The 15,375-nt window shown below is 36.6% G+C and overlaps 1 protein-coding gene across 1 annotated transcript in view; it reads left to right on the top strand.

Moving 5' to 3' along the window:
- Nucleotides 1-12,958, top strand: part of ANXA1 (annexin A1) — a 13,043-nt gene extending 85 nt beyond the window's left edge. The window contains 12 exon segments of the mRNA XM_009869057.1: nucleotides 1-11; nucleotides 2,144-2,237; nucleotides 2,838-2,932; nucleotides 5,357-5,470; nucleotides 6,050-6,140; nucleotides 6,545-6,624; nucleotides 7,551-7,607; nucleotides 8,848-8,941; nucleotides 9,569-9,664; nucleotides 10,668-10,726; nucleotides 11,434-11,556; nucleotides 12,899-12,958. The exon segment at nucleotides 1-11 is cut by the window's left edge and continues 10 nt beyond it. Coding sequence (XP_009867359.1) covers nucleotides 1-11; nucleotides 2,144-2,237; nucleotides 2,838-2,932; nucleotides 5,357-5,470; nucleotides 6,050-6,140; nucleotides 6,545-6,624; nucleotides 7,551-7,607; nucleotides 8,848-8,941; nucleotides 9,569-9,664; nucleotides 10,668-10,726; nucleotides 11,434-11,556; nucleotides 12,899-12,958 — 974 coding nt within the window.
- The last annotated feature ends 2,417 nt before the right edge of the window (nucleotides 12,959-15,375 follow it).

The following is a 15,375-nucleotide window of genomic DNA, read 5'->3' as shown; positions in this document are numbered from 1 at the left end:
AGGAATGTATTGTAAGTATTAGCAGCTTCTGAGAACATCATTCTTGTTTTAAAATACTTCTAGAAGTGTTTTGAAGTCATAGGCCACCGAATGTTTTTTGTGTACTCAAAGAGGGGAAAAACACTGGCAGAACTTCAGCAGAGTAGAAATGGAACCCAATTTTATTGTGGCATGTCTCCTCGTGTAATCTAATAACATAGTAAGAGTGCTATCAGATGAGAAATCACTTATTTGCATATATCAGTCTAGTTATCAGTTCCTAGCCAGAACTAGTTACTGTAATGAAATTGTAATTCCCAGTGGCTAATCACTGATTCACTCAAGTCATCCTTTTTGAAGTAGTAATCTGATACACAGTTGTGTGAATGTGTAAGAACATGTTCAGATGACATGCATGGGAAAAACAGGCTCTTAGGCTGACATACAGGAAGCCATGAGTTGAGGTTCAGAAATGTAAAGGAGGAACTACAATCACTAGTATATGTCCTAGTGTTCGTATCGTATGTCATACTTACGTGACAAGGTGGAAGGAGTCACGCTATGTGATAAAACATCTCAGATGATCAGTACTGATACCGATTAGAAAGCAGGTTTGTGGTGGTGAGAAGTCAACAACTGCAGTAGGAAGACATGGAGAGTCTTTGTGATAATGAAGTTGATTAAGATACTTAAATGACTGTCAGCAAAGGTAAAGCAGCACACAGTGAAGTCCCAGGAGATCCTGAAGGAACCTCCATCTTGAAAACAATTGAACACAGGAAGGAAATCTCAATAAATAAAGTTTTCTGTTCTAGGCCTTTGTGGATTTTGTAATTTTGACTCCAGAACATTTTGTGCTCAAACCTTTAACTCCACCATCCTATCCCCCTTGCACTCTGAGTCCTGAGTCATTTTGACTGCAGTGGTTACAGACAGCTTTTTTACTAGTAGGTTAAATTTGTCATGGAAACAAGTATACAAAGACTAACCTGGGAAAGAGGCTGTAAACCAGTCCCATTCCTCTGTTGCCTTATTGCACAAGTCAGTGATTTTTTCCAAAGTATGCAAGACGCTGCTGTAAGTATGCAGTCTCTCCACTCTCTTGTAACTCCTAGTGATATAATTGTATAGGGAGTTGAATATTTGGTTATCAGATATTAGAAGTGTGATTCAATACAGAATGCTCATGTAAAAGATGTATCCATAAGACCTTGCGGTTTCTCTTATGGTACTTAAATTTAGCAGCAAAGGATTTAAAAAAAATAAAATAGTGATTTCTTGAATCAGGAGAAAGAATATAGGTGATTCTGCAGAAGTTTAGGTAAACAACTGGTCAGTCTTTTTAATTAACAATCTCACTATATATCACATCAATGGAAATTTTATATTAAAAAATAATCCAAGATTCTTGGAGCACATTATAGCTTCTATAAAAGAAGCAGACATCCCTTAGGTAGTACTGATGGGTTATAGGCCCTACCAGTAACTTGATTTGTCATGTTGTTGACTTAGGCCAAGTCATGCAATCTGTCACGTAGTAGAATTCATCATCCCTAGCTACTCCCAGAGCACTTTAGGTGTTGACTAAGGTGACTAGGGAGTGCCCATCTAGGAATGGATTCACCAAAGGCAGGCAGTAGATAATGCCCATGAAGAAAGTGTGTTTTACATCACAAATTTTAAAGAAGTTGGGCAACAGTTCTTAACTTCCTCAAGTGATAAACCTTGAAACTCTTCGCCAAGGTCTTGCATGTAGTCTTACATACGAGTCTCCTGAGAAGTCATTTAATGTTACGTGCAGTCGATTTGTGTAAGATGAGCAAAGAAAATAGTAGCACTTGCAGTGCCTGTGGGATATATTTATGGTTTTAAGAACCTTTAAAATTTGGACATAATTGCTCAAGAAACTGATCCTCAGGTACCTAAAACCAATATATGAAGTACTTGCTGACTAATATAAGAGGTGTGAAAGGAACAGATTCTATGCATATCCATTACTGAGTCTGTTTAGTTCTCTGTAATTATAAAAACTGTGTATGATCTTTGATAATAATATAGTAGGCAAACCCAAATACATGGTTTATTTAGGCATCTAGAACTACTTCTTTGCAAAAATATTATATAGAATGAGCATTTATATAAAATTTTTCTTTTTCCTCTGCAGAAAAGTTCAAAAGGTGGCCCTGGAGTACAGCAATATCCGAACTTCGATCCATCAGCTGATGTTATTGCTTTGGACAAAGCTATTACTGTAAAGGGTAGGAAGAGTAAATGTTTAACCTTCTACATTAGGACTCTTCCTTAGGAAATTTGAGACCAAGAGGCAATGACAAGTGAGAGAAGTGCCTCTGCTTTTAAAAGCTTGGCAATACATTAAATTATACTACTTGGTAAAAAATCTCAACTCTTTCATATTCTGATGTTGTATTACAATTCTAGACCTTAATTCTACATTAAAGTTCTTGAACATGTTGAAGGAAGGGTTGTAAAAATTTAATTTCTAAAGAATAAAAAATATTATAATATACTGTACTTACACTTTTTGATTTGATTTCCAATAGATCTCTGCAAGAAGCAGTGAATATGCTGATATTTTAGTGTGCACTTCTATTGCGCTTTCCTCTTCTAATGAAATTCACGTTTGGTACTTTGCCTGTACTTCAAAACCTTTTTCAATTTGACTTGCTGAAATTAAATGAGTGCCATTTGTGCTGTCTATTAATTTTTTCTTTTTTTAGTTATTTGGTAGTGTAAGTTCTGAACTCGGAACACTTTAAGACTTTTGTATGAAATTGTAGATACGTAAGTTTCTGTGTTCTATGGTAATCTATTTATTTTGTTTCTTCACTAATTCATAGGTGTGGATGAAGCCACCATCATTCACATCTTGACTAAAAGATCAAACGCTCAGCGTCAGCAGATCAAAGCTGCCTATCAGCAGGCTAAAGGAAAGGTAAAGTATATTCAACCCAAGCTTAAATTTACACCCAGAATATCAATGTTGCTTCTGGCTCAAACGGTGTATATGGCTTTAGCTTTGTAGAACAAAAAGTTACGGTTTTCTACCTTCTGTAGTTCATGAAGACAATGACAGAATGCAGATGCTTTGCAACTATATTGCCAGTGCTGAGCCTTTGAATACGATGGCTGCTTTTTTAAAAAAAAAAAAAAAAAAAGGAAAAACTTTGAAGTTATGACTTCCCAGCTTTCTGAATGCCTTGGAGATCCTTTTAATCACTAAATCCTGTGAATGCACAGATTTCCCTACCACCTGGGAGAAAAATCCGCCAGAGGAAGAGAGGGATGGAGAAGGAGACTTGGAGGCACCTCTCCTAGTATTTAAGTCCGGGTAGAATACTAAATAGGATAGGAAAGTTGTAGGACCATAACACTGTTCCACAAGTATACCAACACTGGTATAGGGATGACTGTATGGGGGCAGTGTTCTTCTTCTGTCTCTAGATGGTAAAACTGCTAGTCCCTGGAACTGAGAAGCTCGGAAATTCCTGCATGTTTCTGGAAAAGACTTTAATTGCTCCTGCTTTTCTCTGTAACATCTTTTTCTAGTTGAACCTGTAACTCTAAATTGTAATTACAGTTGCACAGGTGGCATAACAGAATTACAGAGCATTTGCTCCTTGAAAGTGATTCCTTTGAGTGTAACTTCTAAAGGTCAACTTAGAAAATGAGTCTCACATCTCATTTTAGCCTAGATTTCCTGTTTCTTTTTAGGAAACCTAACTTGTGGTGTTCATAGTTGTTTCCCCCCCTCAGAAGAAGCTCCAGCGCTGCAATTACATTTAAAAAACCCCCTAAACTAAAGTATTACTTCAAAGACACAGGCTGTTTGATTATTAGATACCTTGGTTCCTGGCACACCATCAAAAGCAGAACAGAACTCAACTATGAGTGTAGTGCTTGCCCCTGAAATAATGTCATTGGTTTAGGTATCGTGATAAAGCAGGTTAACCTCCTCTTACAGCCACAACCTGGACACATACCTGGTGGAGAACAGAGCTGTAATTTTTATGTAACAAAACAGAGCAGTGAGCATTTCATAGAATTGGTAAGGTTAGAAAAGGCGTCTAAGATCATAAAGTTCAACCATCAGCCCAACATCACCATGAGCACTAAACCATGTCTTGAAGTGCCATATCTACATGCTTCTTGACCTCCAGGGGTGGTGACTCCACCACTTCCCTGGGCAGCCTATTCCAGTGGTTCCCCACTCTTTCAGTGAAGAAATTCTTCCTAATATTCAATATAAACCTCCCTAGCATAATTTGAGCTCATTTCATCTTGTCATATTGTTAGTTCTTTAAGAGAAGAGATTGACCTGCACCTTGCTACAACCTCCTTTCAGGTAGTTATAGAAAGCAATAACGTTTCCTCTCAGCCTCCTTTTCTCCAGAGTAAGCAACCCCAGTTCCCTCAGCTGCTCCACATAAGACTTGTGCTCAAGACTGTTCACCGGCTTCATTGCCCTTCTCTGGACACGCTTCAGCACCTCGGTGTCATTTTTGTAGTGAGAGGCCAGAAGGTGAACACAGGATTTCAGGTGTGGCCTCACCAGTGATGAGGACAAGGGCATGATCACTTCCTTAGTCCTGCTAGACATGCTATTTTGATACCGGAGGATCCTGGTGAACTTCTTGTCCACCTGGGCACATCGCTGGCTCAAGTTCAGCCGGCTGCCCATCAACACCCACAGGTCATCCTCCTCCAGGCAATTTTCTAGCCCCTCTTCCCCAAGTCTGTAGCATTGCTTGGAGTTGTTGCTTCCAGACAGGAGGCAGAATAAATCACTTTTTTGTATTGTTTGGTTTGGTTTTTGGTTTCTAGGTTTTTTTTGTTTGTTTTTACCTAAATCTAGATCAAATTAGAATATACCCTAAATCTTAACTTCAGTACTTGCAGTTTCATGAAGGGCAATAATACACTATGTCTGCAGTTTCCACTGCAAATTCTGTAGCATTCATGAAATAAATGGATGCATTAAAATGTTATCAAGATAAGCAATTAAGTCATAATCATAACAGCATTATACTGTTACCTTCCCTGAACAGCATTATACTGTTACCTTCCCTTAAAAACCACGCAGCCTATTTTGAATCATCTTCTAATACTGCAAATGAGTGAATATGGCTGAACTGCAATGTGTGAAAACACTCCTGAACACTTAATGAAAAACTCTGTCACTTTGATTAACATGAAGGGGACAAATGAAAAATTCCAGGTTGGCTTCATAAATCTTTTTAGCATCTAAAGGAATGATGTAGATTAAGATTGAGCAAAGATCAGACTAATTTTTGGACTGCACCTGAACAGCAGCTTTTCATTCAGTAGTTTAGTGTGTTTCTTATTCTTCCTGTCACAGAGTTTGGAAGAAGCCTTGAAAAAAGTTCTGAAAAGCCACCTGGAAGATGTTGTTGTGGCTCTACTTAAAACTCCAGCTCAGTTTGATGCTGAAGAATTAAGAGCCTCCATGAAGGTAAGGCAGCAACTGGTGAGAAAAACTTTCTTACAGATCATAAATAATTATCAGGGCCTGTAAATGACACTGGACTTGATTTTCAAACCTTATGTATTGTCTTTTATTTTTAAAAATAAATCTGTACTAGTAATACACCTTTTGAGAAGAAGACCTAGCAATCTCTGCTCAGTTTCAGGATTGGAGGATGTTTTTTTGTGAGAATGAACTCTTTCTGCCTTAAGAAAACTGGTGGCTGCTGAAGTGGTAGAAAGCCAAAATGTCTACATATATGTTTACATAAGAGAAAACAAAAAGGGATGGGAAGATTTTTCTTCATAAATTTTACATCCTTTTATGTACCCTTCTTGGTCCCTTTAGCACTTATTTTTCGGTGCCAGTGATACTAAATCTGATAAAAAATTAGTTCTAAAAGAGATGAAATAACAATTTTGTATGGAAGCATGATGTCTTTCATTTTTCTTTCTTGTTCCAGATGGGGTCTTTAAAGCCAAGTCTGTGATTTGCATCTTATTTCTGTTCTAATTTTTAAGTTTGCCATATCAGATAACATTTCTAAAAATTCAATCCTTTTATCAGGGACTTGGAACTGATGAAGATACCTTAATTGAGATTCTGGCTTCAAGAAACAACAGAGAGATCAGAGAAGCCAGCAGATACTACAAGGAAGGTAATTTAGAGCAAGAAAGAATATTAATGGTATAGCACTGTAATAGACAAGGTACAGTCACAGCCACTTCTCAGTAAGAGAAGTTGAGGTGATATTGTAAGAAGCAACTGAAGCTTCACATAAGACTGCAAGAGTTGGAAGAGAGAGAAGTCATAATGACTTTTCCTTACATATGTAGATTCACAGGTTAGAGGACATGTTACAGATACACCTCTTGTCTTGAAGCTGAATTAGAGAAAGTAAGAAGACTGCATTACTAGTGGCCACGTGGAAAATTAGGAAAAAGCTGAAAAGAAGTCACAGTATCAGAACAGTTTGGATTGGAAGAGACTTGTAAAGATCATCTAGTCAGTCTGGTTGATAACTTTAAAACAAACTACAAATCCTTTTCCTTTTGTTTTCAGTGCTGAAGAGAGATCTGACACAAGACATTATCTCTGACACATCTGGAGACTTTCAGAAGGCTTTGGTTGCTTTAGCCAAGGTATGCTGAGCTGAAGCCTTTTGAGTGATGTTACCTGTAATAAAATTTAATATTGTCAAGACTACTTTAGAGAAACACATATAATAAATAAGGATTTAAAAGCGAATATTAAGAATTATTTCCTTGCATTATTCCTTGTTTATACATCTTGGCCCATATGAAAGTGTTCTTAAACAAGCTGTAATGAAATTTTATCTTAACTTTAAAAAACAGTGATATTTGTTATTGTTTACCAGTTATGCTTTTAAGACTATTTTTTTAGTGGTAACTCTCTGTGAGCATCTGAAAAAACAATAGATATGCTGTCTTATCAATTGATGAGAAATAGAAAAAGAACAAATGCTTACCTTTAGAGAAATAAACTTTTTGTCTTGCTCTTAAGATATGTCTCTAGCAGTTAGATAATGGGACATGAGCAGAGAGCTAACAAGTTTTGTGAATTTACATCCAAAAGCAGATGAGTTTAAACACTGGACCAGCACAATAAAAATCTGCTTTAGATGTGTAAATATTTGATTATGTGATGTTTAAATATGTATATATGAAACTTGTATATACTTGCAAGATTATTTTTGATGTATCCATGTGCCTGGTCTTGATTATCAGTTTTTGGTTTTAAATCAGCTTGAAAGGAGTCTATTGCATTGTCTTCAAGGAGCAAATCACAGCTTCTAATTTGTAACTTCACTTTAGAAAACAATACTTCCTGTGGATTTTAATGTAGGACTTCAGGAATAAGTTGCTGATGGCCTCAGATATATGAGCTTTGATTACAACAGCTTTATTCTCAGAATGACTGATGTAACTATCTGTCTGCAATTATGTATTAGGTTATATATCAGAGTGGTAGGGCAGAACTTTGAAATGATGAGTATTGGTGAACTGAGTGATTGTATCACTGAAATCTCATTTGTTTGTTTACGAAGGCCGACCGAAGCGAAGATTCTTATGTGAATGATGATCTTGCTGACAATGATGCCAGGGTAGGTCAAACTAGGCACTCTGCAGACCTTCATCATCTAACTTGAGATTACAAACTCTCACTACAAATGCTTGACCTGAATTTTGCGCATAGCAGATCTAACAGAGAGTTCGTATGTTATATGGCAATGTTTTCTGAGGGGATACTATTTTACAAAGGTCACGTGAGCTTTGCTGTGAAGAAAACTAAATCTTCATCCTAATGTCTATCTTCAGAAACATTTCTGCAAGAAATGTGTAAAATGTGTAGGCCATCTGAAGTAGAGGTCAATGTTTAGAGAAATTAGACACAATCTTCTTCCTGTTTATAACACACTTCTTGAACTGAGGGACAAGGGTATATTCATGCATGTGCAGAACCAGCTGCCATACCTGGGCTGCTGTGAACTGCTAGCTATAGCTAATGCTTTTACAATGATGAACCTTTCAAAATTATTGGTAAAACTTATGGTCATTTTCTGAATAATTCTGAAATAAACAACTAAACTTTTTCTTATTTCTTCCACCATTAGTGTGACTACTACTGTTAAAGTCTTGCTAAACCTTAGCAGTCTTTCTTGAGTCGTCATCTATAAAATCTTTTATCACAGTTACAGTTTAAATGGAGATTGGCTTTAAATTTTTTTTTAAAAATCCAACCAGGAAAAGGCCATTGAGCAATATCGCTTTTATTAATGCTACATAAAGAGTTTAGTTTTGTCTTCTTTGCTGCCTTTATTTATTACTTCTAGAAAGGTTTGAGAAAGTGAGTAAAGGGCAGGAGACTTTGTTTCTGACTTTCTATTAAACTCACTCATGGAAGGACAAGTAGTACTTGCTGCTTATGCTTCTCCTTTACATTTTTCCAGTTCGTATCAGAGATAATTTTGATTGACTGAAGATAGCCTTCTAGTGCTAAACTACCACGCATTCTTTAAACGTACCATGATATATGAAAAATACCTTAATTCAAGAATGTAATATACCCAGGAGGGCTAGGTGGTGATTGTAAAATGTCTGACAACACATTTTATATCTGCATAGTGTTCTCCAGGTACTACTATGACATAAGTGGAGTATGAAGTACTATATGATAGAGCTATTTGGACATTGTGCAGGTTTGTTATGGATTGTGTCAAGGGCTAGAATTCATTACACAAGCAATGGCCTACTTTTGGCTGGTAGCCTCAGGAGTATAGTATTTCTGGGTTTGAGTTTTATTATGTTGATGTTAACTTTACTACTTTGATTTCTTTATGACAGGCCTTGTATGAAGCAGGAGAGAAAAGGAAAGGAACAGACATTAACGTGTTTGTTACTCTTCTTACTACAAGAAGCTACTCCCATCTCCGAAGGGGTATGTTGGATGAAATTTTCTACTTCACTGGAATGATATTTTGAACATGGCCTGCTCGTGAACTCAGAGAAGATAACAGATTATCAAGATATGATTCTGACTGCTACAAAGGTCTTTGTAATTGGACAAGTGCTTGCTGACTAAGGGTGCAGTTGGCAGCTTGGCTGGGGTTTTTCCCTTCTAGTCATGGGCTGTATCATTTAGGTTATTAATAAAACCATTACCATGAAGTCTCATATGGCTAGTGATCACAAGGCCAAGGGATCAGTGTGGCAGATGTTCTGAATGCTCTGCTACATGGTCTTGCTTCTTGGCCAACTTGTCCTGGGTAGAGAGATACCATGTAATGTCACAGGCTCCTGTGGAGTCACTGTACCACCTCTGTGCCTACCAATGGGAGCATGAACTCTACTATCCCAATCAAGTCCTATTCCTTATGCTGACTCTACCAGTCTATTCAGTAACACCACTGTGTACGCTGTGCTGGCAGAAGAAAATTAGAAAGATGGCCTACAGTCAGTCATCTGTGTGCACTGCTGCAGCAGTGAGGACAGAGTAAGGCAGAGGCCAGTCAGGAAGAATACTGTATTTTCATCACTACTCACTGAGTTTTCTTCCTTTATCTAGTCTTTCAGAAGTACACCAAATACAGCAAACATGACATGAACAAGGTGCTGGATTTGGAGCTGAAAGGTGATATTGAGAACTGCCTGACTGCCCTTGGTAAGTGGTTTCGTAGAGTGAGACCTACTATGTATACTGACGATGTGAAAACTTACTTCTATCTGCATGTGGGCTTACCCTCCTTCATTGAGAAACTTGATAAATAATGCTTTGGAAAATCTCATCTGACCATAGTGATTTAATTGAGTAAGTAGATGTACCTCTTCTGATGAGTAAGTAGAAGTACCTCTTCTGATATGCAGATAGATCTTTTAAGGACAACAGAGGTGTCTTTCTATGTTGATGACCTTTACAGGAAGTCAATATGCCAAAAAGACCTGTCAGAATAGGCACAATTTGTATCAAAAATCCAATAGTTGTAAACCTGTGGGTTTTTTTAAAAAACCCAAACCTATTCTTCTTTAAATGTTGTTTTTCAACATTTATTATAAAAATTATTATAAAAAATGTAACAAATATCTTTCTGCAGTTTTGCTGAAGAAAATATTCTTATAAAGTTCATTATAAAGATATGTGAAGACCCTTAATATTACTATTCTTCATGGAAAAAAAAGGTGAGGTAGGGACTCACTTAAATCACTCTTACTAGTTTACCAGGGATGGAATCAGGAGCTAGACACCCATCTTGTACTCAGCTTTTGTATCACAGTTAAGTGTATTTTGGGTAAAAGAGCAAGTCTCATCATATCTCTCTTAATATCAGAAGCAGAAGGAAAGTACTTAATATAACTTGGTTTACATAACACAGATCAGCTGTGAATGCTTTCATGTTTTTCTTCTTGGGAACTGCAACATCTTTAATGCTGTGGCAGTAAACTAGGGAGTGCAATCTTGTCTTTACAGTATCTAACTGAAATGCTTTCTCAATAGACTAAGAGGAAAGGAACTGCTACTTCTCCCGTAATTTGAAGACAGGAAATAAAAAGTAGATAAATAGGGTATTCTGCTAAGAACACTGAGGCTAATTTTAAGATGTTTTCTTTCCAAACTGCTGCCTTTTGTTACTTATTACGTGTGATCTTACCTCATTGTTTCATTACAGTGAAGTGTGCCACAAGCAAGCCAGCTTTCTTTGCTGAAAAACTCCATTTGGCAATGAAGGTAACACAAAGAAAGAACTTAGCTTTTTATACACAGGGTACTTTGTAAGCTGAAGAGTAAACAAGTTAGCTGGAGCTCTTTAAGCCCTTTGTGTGATGATAAAAAAAAAGGACTGCAGAAGGAAACCGTGTTTAGCTCTCCTGTTCCTTCGTTTGAAGCCTCAGAGTGTCTTTCCATAGGAGCTGTCTGTTTGCTGTAGCATTTTTAGGCTAGCATCTGTCTATCCTTATATATATCCTTTACTCTAGACAGTGGCAGAAAGCTAACTGGGAATTTTCTTACTTACGAAACCACAAAATATTAGTGAAAAGTAAATAGAAAAGCAATTGCAGATCTGGACAAGAACCTTGTAGAAAACTAATCTTTAACAAGACATCCATGAAAATTTGGAAACTGAGTTGAGTGAAGCAGATGGAGATCCTGAAACAGTCTACTGTACAGGTATTTTAACAACTCCTGTGACCTGACCTGGTTTGGAGCAGTAAATGGAATTGGGTGAATTGTGCTAATAGGGAACAGAAGGGGCTTATGAGAGCTTTTAAAGAAATAGGATATGGACTCACTCACCCAGAAGGAAGTCTGATGGATTAACACACAGAAACTTAAATTAAGATGCTTCAATGACATAAGTTGCCTCATTTTTTCTCCTTCCTTTTTTTTTTTTTCCTTTTCCCCTTTTTTCCATTTCTTTTTTTTTCTGTAAACAGGGCTTTGGGACACGGCACAAAGAGCTCATAAGAATCATGGTTTCACGCCATGAAGTGGATATGGCTGAGATCAAAGGCTATTACAAGAGACTGTATGGCATCTCTCTCCAACAAGCCATTATGGTAGGCTCTCCCTCAGATGCCAAGAAATGCGAAACAATAGTTTGTTAAGACTTTTCCTTGGTCACCAGCTCATCGTAGTAACTCGTAGTAGCTGAGTAACTCATGTTCACAATGATCCACATGCTGATAGAACTAATTCATTTTCTGGGGCAATGTTGTGTCACAAAAGCTGTAGGTACCTGTTCCAGGATATCATCTTACAGTGAAAGTTAAGAACTGAATGGAAACTACAGTATCCCCAAGTTCCTGTACTTGGACAGACATAAAGTACATTGATTGGCAGGAGAATAGAGATGATTGCACTGATAGCTCTAGAGATACCTCATGCAACTGGCTATTGGTTTTTAACATTTGTGATACTCCTGCGAATGCTTATTAACTTGACATTCAGTTGGCCTGCGTCCTAAGAGATTTAACTAAATTAGTTAAATTAACAAAAATATCTTCTTAAAGGGGACAGACAACCCAATGTATTTTCTAGGAAATATGAACTAGTGAGGGACTTGAAGAAAGCTAAGCTTGTAAAACAGGTTTGTGGAGGCTAGTAGACAGCCCTAAAAATGTCTTGACTGAAGTGGAAACGTACTCCCTATATGTATCAAAATGCTTTTGTGATTTTTATTGGTTTCTGCTAGTTTTTCAGTTAGTTGCCAAAGATCACTTTTCTTCCTTCATGAGTGTGTGTGATCTATGATTTGGTATGTAATTATAACACCTCATAATGTTCCAAAGTAAGGATTGCATCTGAACAGCCTGAGGCTTAGCTTGGCTACACTAAACAATTCATGTCTCCACAAAGTAGATTCATATTGGGGAAAACATAGCATGTAGTAATTACACTGCATACTTTATTATCCATTTTTTCCAAGCTGAATAAGTGATCCTGTGCTGAATCAAATTATCACTGTACTAGTAGCCTATGTTTGACATAATCCTAAATACAAAGTCTACAGTGTTTTAATATTTATCAGCATTGAACATCACTGGTCAAGCAAAGTATTTTTACTTTATTTAGGGAAGAAAAGTGCTTAAGCTTGTGGAGAGGTAGAAATCATCTGTGCTTCTTCATTTATGCTGTGATAACTCCCAGGAATTTTACTGGCCTTCGTTTGTCTCTGCTCCACTCTGGAAATGCATGTGTTTATTTATAGGTAATACGAATGAACTTAGGTGAGGATACTCAGTTCAAACTCAGTCTGTGGTTAACACATCTGTTATAAATTGATTAATTTATTTAGGTGAAGGACTGATGTTTGGTACATGTATATTTAACGCTTACTGAAATTTATTTCACTCGAGACCATATCCTAACAGTTGTGGTTTTTTGTACTTAAATTGACAGGATGAACTCAAAGGGGATTATGAAAACATTCTGGTGGCATTATGTGGAAGTGATAACTAATTTTCATGTTCCTGCAATGCACTCAAGCCCTGTTGATGAAGGTCTTCATATTTCCCTCAGCGCTTTATATGAAATACAAGCTTTACACAATGAGGTTTCTCTGGAATGGTCCTTAGTCCTTATGTGTTATATCAAAAAACTGTAATCTGGAATGTATTTTTTTAGTATCTATATTCTGAATGCCATTAATATCTCTTGTTGCCATTATTTATCCAAAGTCAAACAATTCCTACAAGTTTCTGCTTGCTTGATTAATTATGGAAAAAGGAGAGTTTTTACCTATGCTTAGCAAATAAACTTTTAAAGAAAATTTACTTCTGTGACGCTTTGTACATTCTTTGTTGCTTTTCTGCATTTAATTTCAAGTTGTCAGCATACAATGCAGGAGAGAAAGCAGTAAATAAATAATCAAAAAATACTGAAAATAATTTCACAAGATTAGACAGTATAGCTGAGCCTGTACCATACTATTTCACTTCAGCTAGAGTTTATGTAAACCAGATGTAAGAAAAATAACTGAAGATAACAATACAGAAAAGCTAACACTATCTCTGTCTTGTTCTATTTCATTTAAATTCCTGAGTAAATAAGCCTGTTATGTTTTGTATATAGAAAAAAAAAAAAAGATGAAGAATTGACAAAAACTCTTCATAGCCTATGTAGGACTTCTATCTTTCCCTTTTTTTTAATAATATCTCAAAAGTGAAGTATTTTAACTACCTCTGTTTTGGACAGAATTCATGCTTGGCATTACTGTCTTGATTGTGCCATACGCTGTGCAAATTAGTTAATTATAGTCCTCCAGTGCACTGGTGGAGTTAAGCACTACTTGGTTCTCGGTTACATGCAATCACTGCTGGCCTTTGCACTTCCACTTATTCATTTGAACAACAACATACCGGGAAAGCAAATGTCGTTTTGGCTAATTTGTATTTAACATCGTAAGCCATCTTCACTTACGGTCTAAGATAATACAATTAAGTGTCTGGAAAAGAAGAAGTCTTACTCTAGAAGAAACATTGGCATTGCTGGAGCTGGAAAGAAAATTCATATCTATTTGGCCACAGGGCCAAGTTTTGAAATGCCTCAATTATTTAGCAAGATCTATAGTTTCCACCCTACCACAGTGTACTTTGTTGGTAATCCTTATTGTCCTCAAAGGATAAATGAATGAGAGAAATTCCAACCAAAGAAGATTATACATGATGATCATCAATGAAAACAGAAAAACATGCAGACATACACACAAAGTTCATATATTGTGTTTTATCAAGTGACAAGCTTCAGAAAAAACAAAACCATACCACCTTGTAGGTTTTGAGCAAAAAATGCATTTTCATAAGAGGCAGATGTCAGGAGAATGCAATGCCCCAATCCTTTAATCTTTATAATAATGAGTTGGAAACGTTGAGTGGAAGGAAAGTCTAGCTTTACTGAATATGAAATGAAGATGGTATTGTCATTCTTTGAGAGCACTCTTGCTTCCTTTGTTGCTAAAGAAAATGCATAAAAGAGAATGACTAATTGCAGCTGTGGTTATCTTTTGAAGTTGTGGTGATAATCACGTATTTTTTGATTACATGCATATAAATATATGTGTTGCTAACCTCTTTGGCATGGGTACCAACCTATTAAAAGTGAAGAAACTTCATCAAAGGTTTTTTGAGACACTGTCAATGTTGCTGGTAGTCCCTTGGAGAAACAACAAAAAAGCAAACCTGTACTTGGTGGATGGGTCACAACTAATTAACTGGTAACCAATAGATTATTAGGCTTAATGGTGAAACTCCTGTTTCAACATTTCAGTCATTGTGAAATTGGCAGATGCTATAGCTGTGCAAAGGGAAAGAATCTAATTTCATGAGCATAGGAAAGCCTATTTGTCAAGAGAAGCCGAACATCCATGGAAAACATCTGTAGTATGTTTTTAAAAATTACTTCCAATTAAAGCTGAAGGAAAGACTGAAAACTCAAATTTATTTGAAGTGGTCTCTTTTTGACTGAGTGCAAGAGAGTCTCAGCAGCAACTTTTTTGTGAAAGCTCAGCCCATCTATTCAACATTGTGTGAACAAGTAAGCACTTAAAATTTTTGAGTAAAGGAGGAGATGGTATGAAGTTAAATGTATCATCAGTAGAAAAATGGTTGTTAACTGATTGCAAGTTTTATGGGACTGTGTGACAGAAGGAAATGATTAATATATATTGGTGCATTCTAAACAGCTTTCCTAATTTTTAGGTATTTCACTCTAATTTTGTCTGTATCCTTGCTAGTTGACAAGAGTAGCTGCATTTTCATTGTGTTCTCTTTGTTCCTTTTTCTGCAAAGGCAAATACTGCTTGTTTGGAAGAGAAAGGATTGGTGGAGGTCTGTGTAGTAGTGTTTCAATGAGAATTCACAGGTTGACTGTCACTGCAA

This window comes from Apaloderma vittatum, unplaced genomic scaffold (genome assembly GCF_000703405.1).
Source record: "Apaloderma vittatum isolate BGI_N311 unplaced genomic scaffold, ASM70340v1 scaffold2645, whole genome shotgun sequence".
Classification (NCBI taxonomy): Eukaryota; Metazoa; Chordata; class Aves; order Trogoniformes; family Trogonidae; genus Apaloderma; species Apaloderma vittatum.
This window is presented reverse-complemented; position numbering and strand designations above follow the sequence as displayed.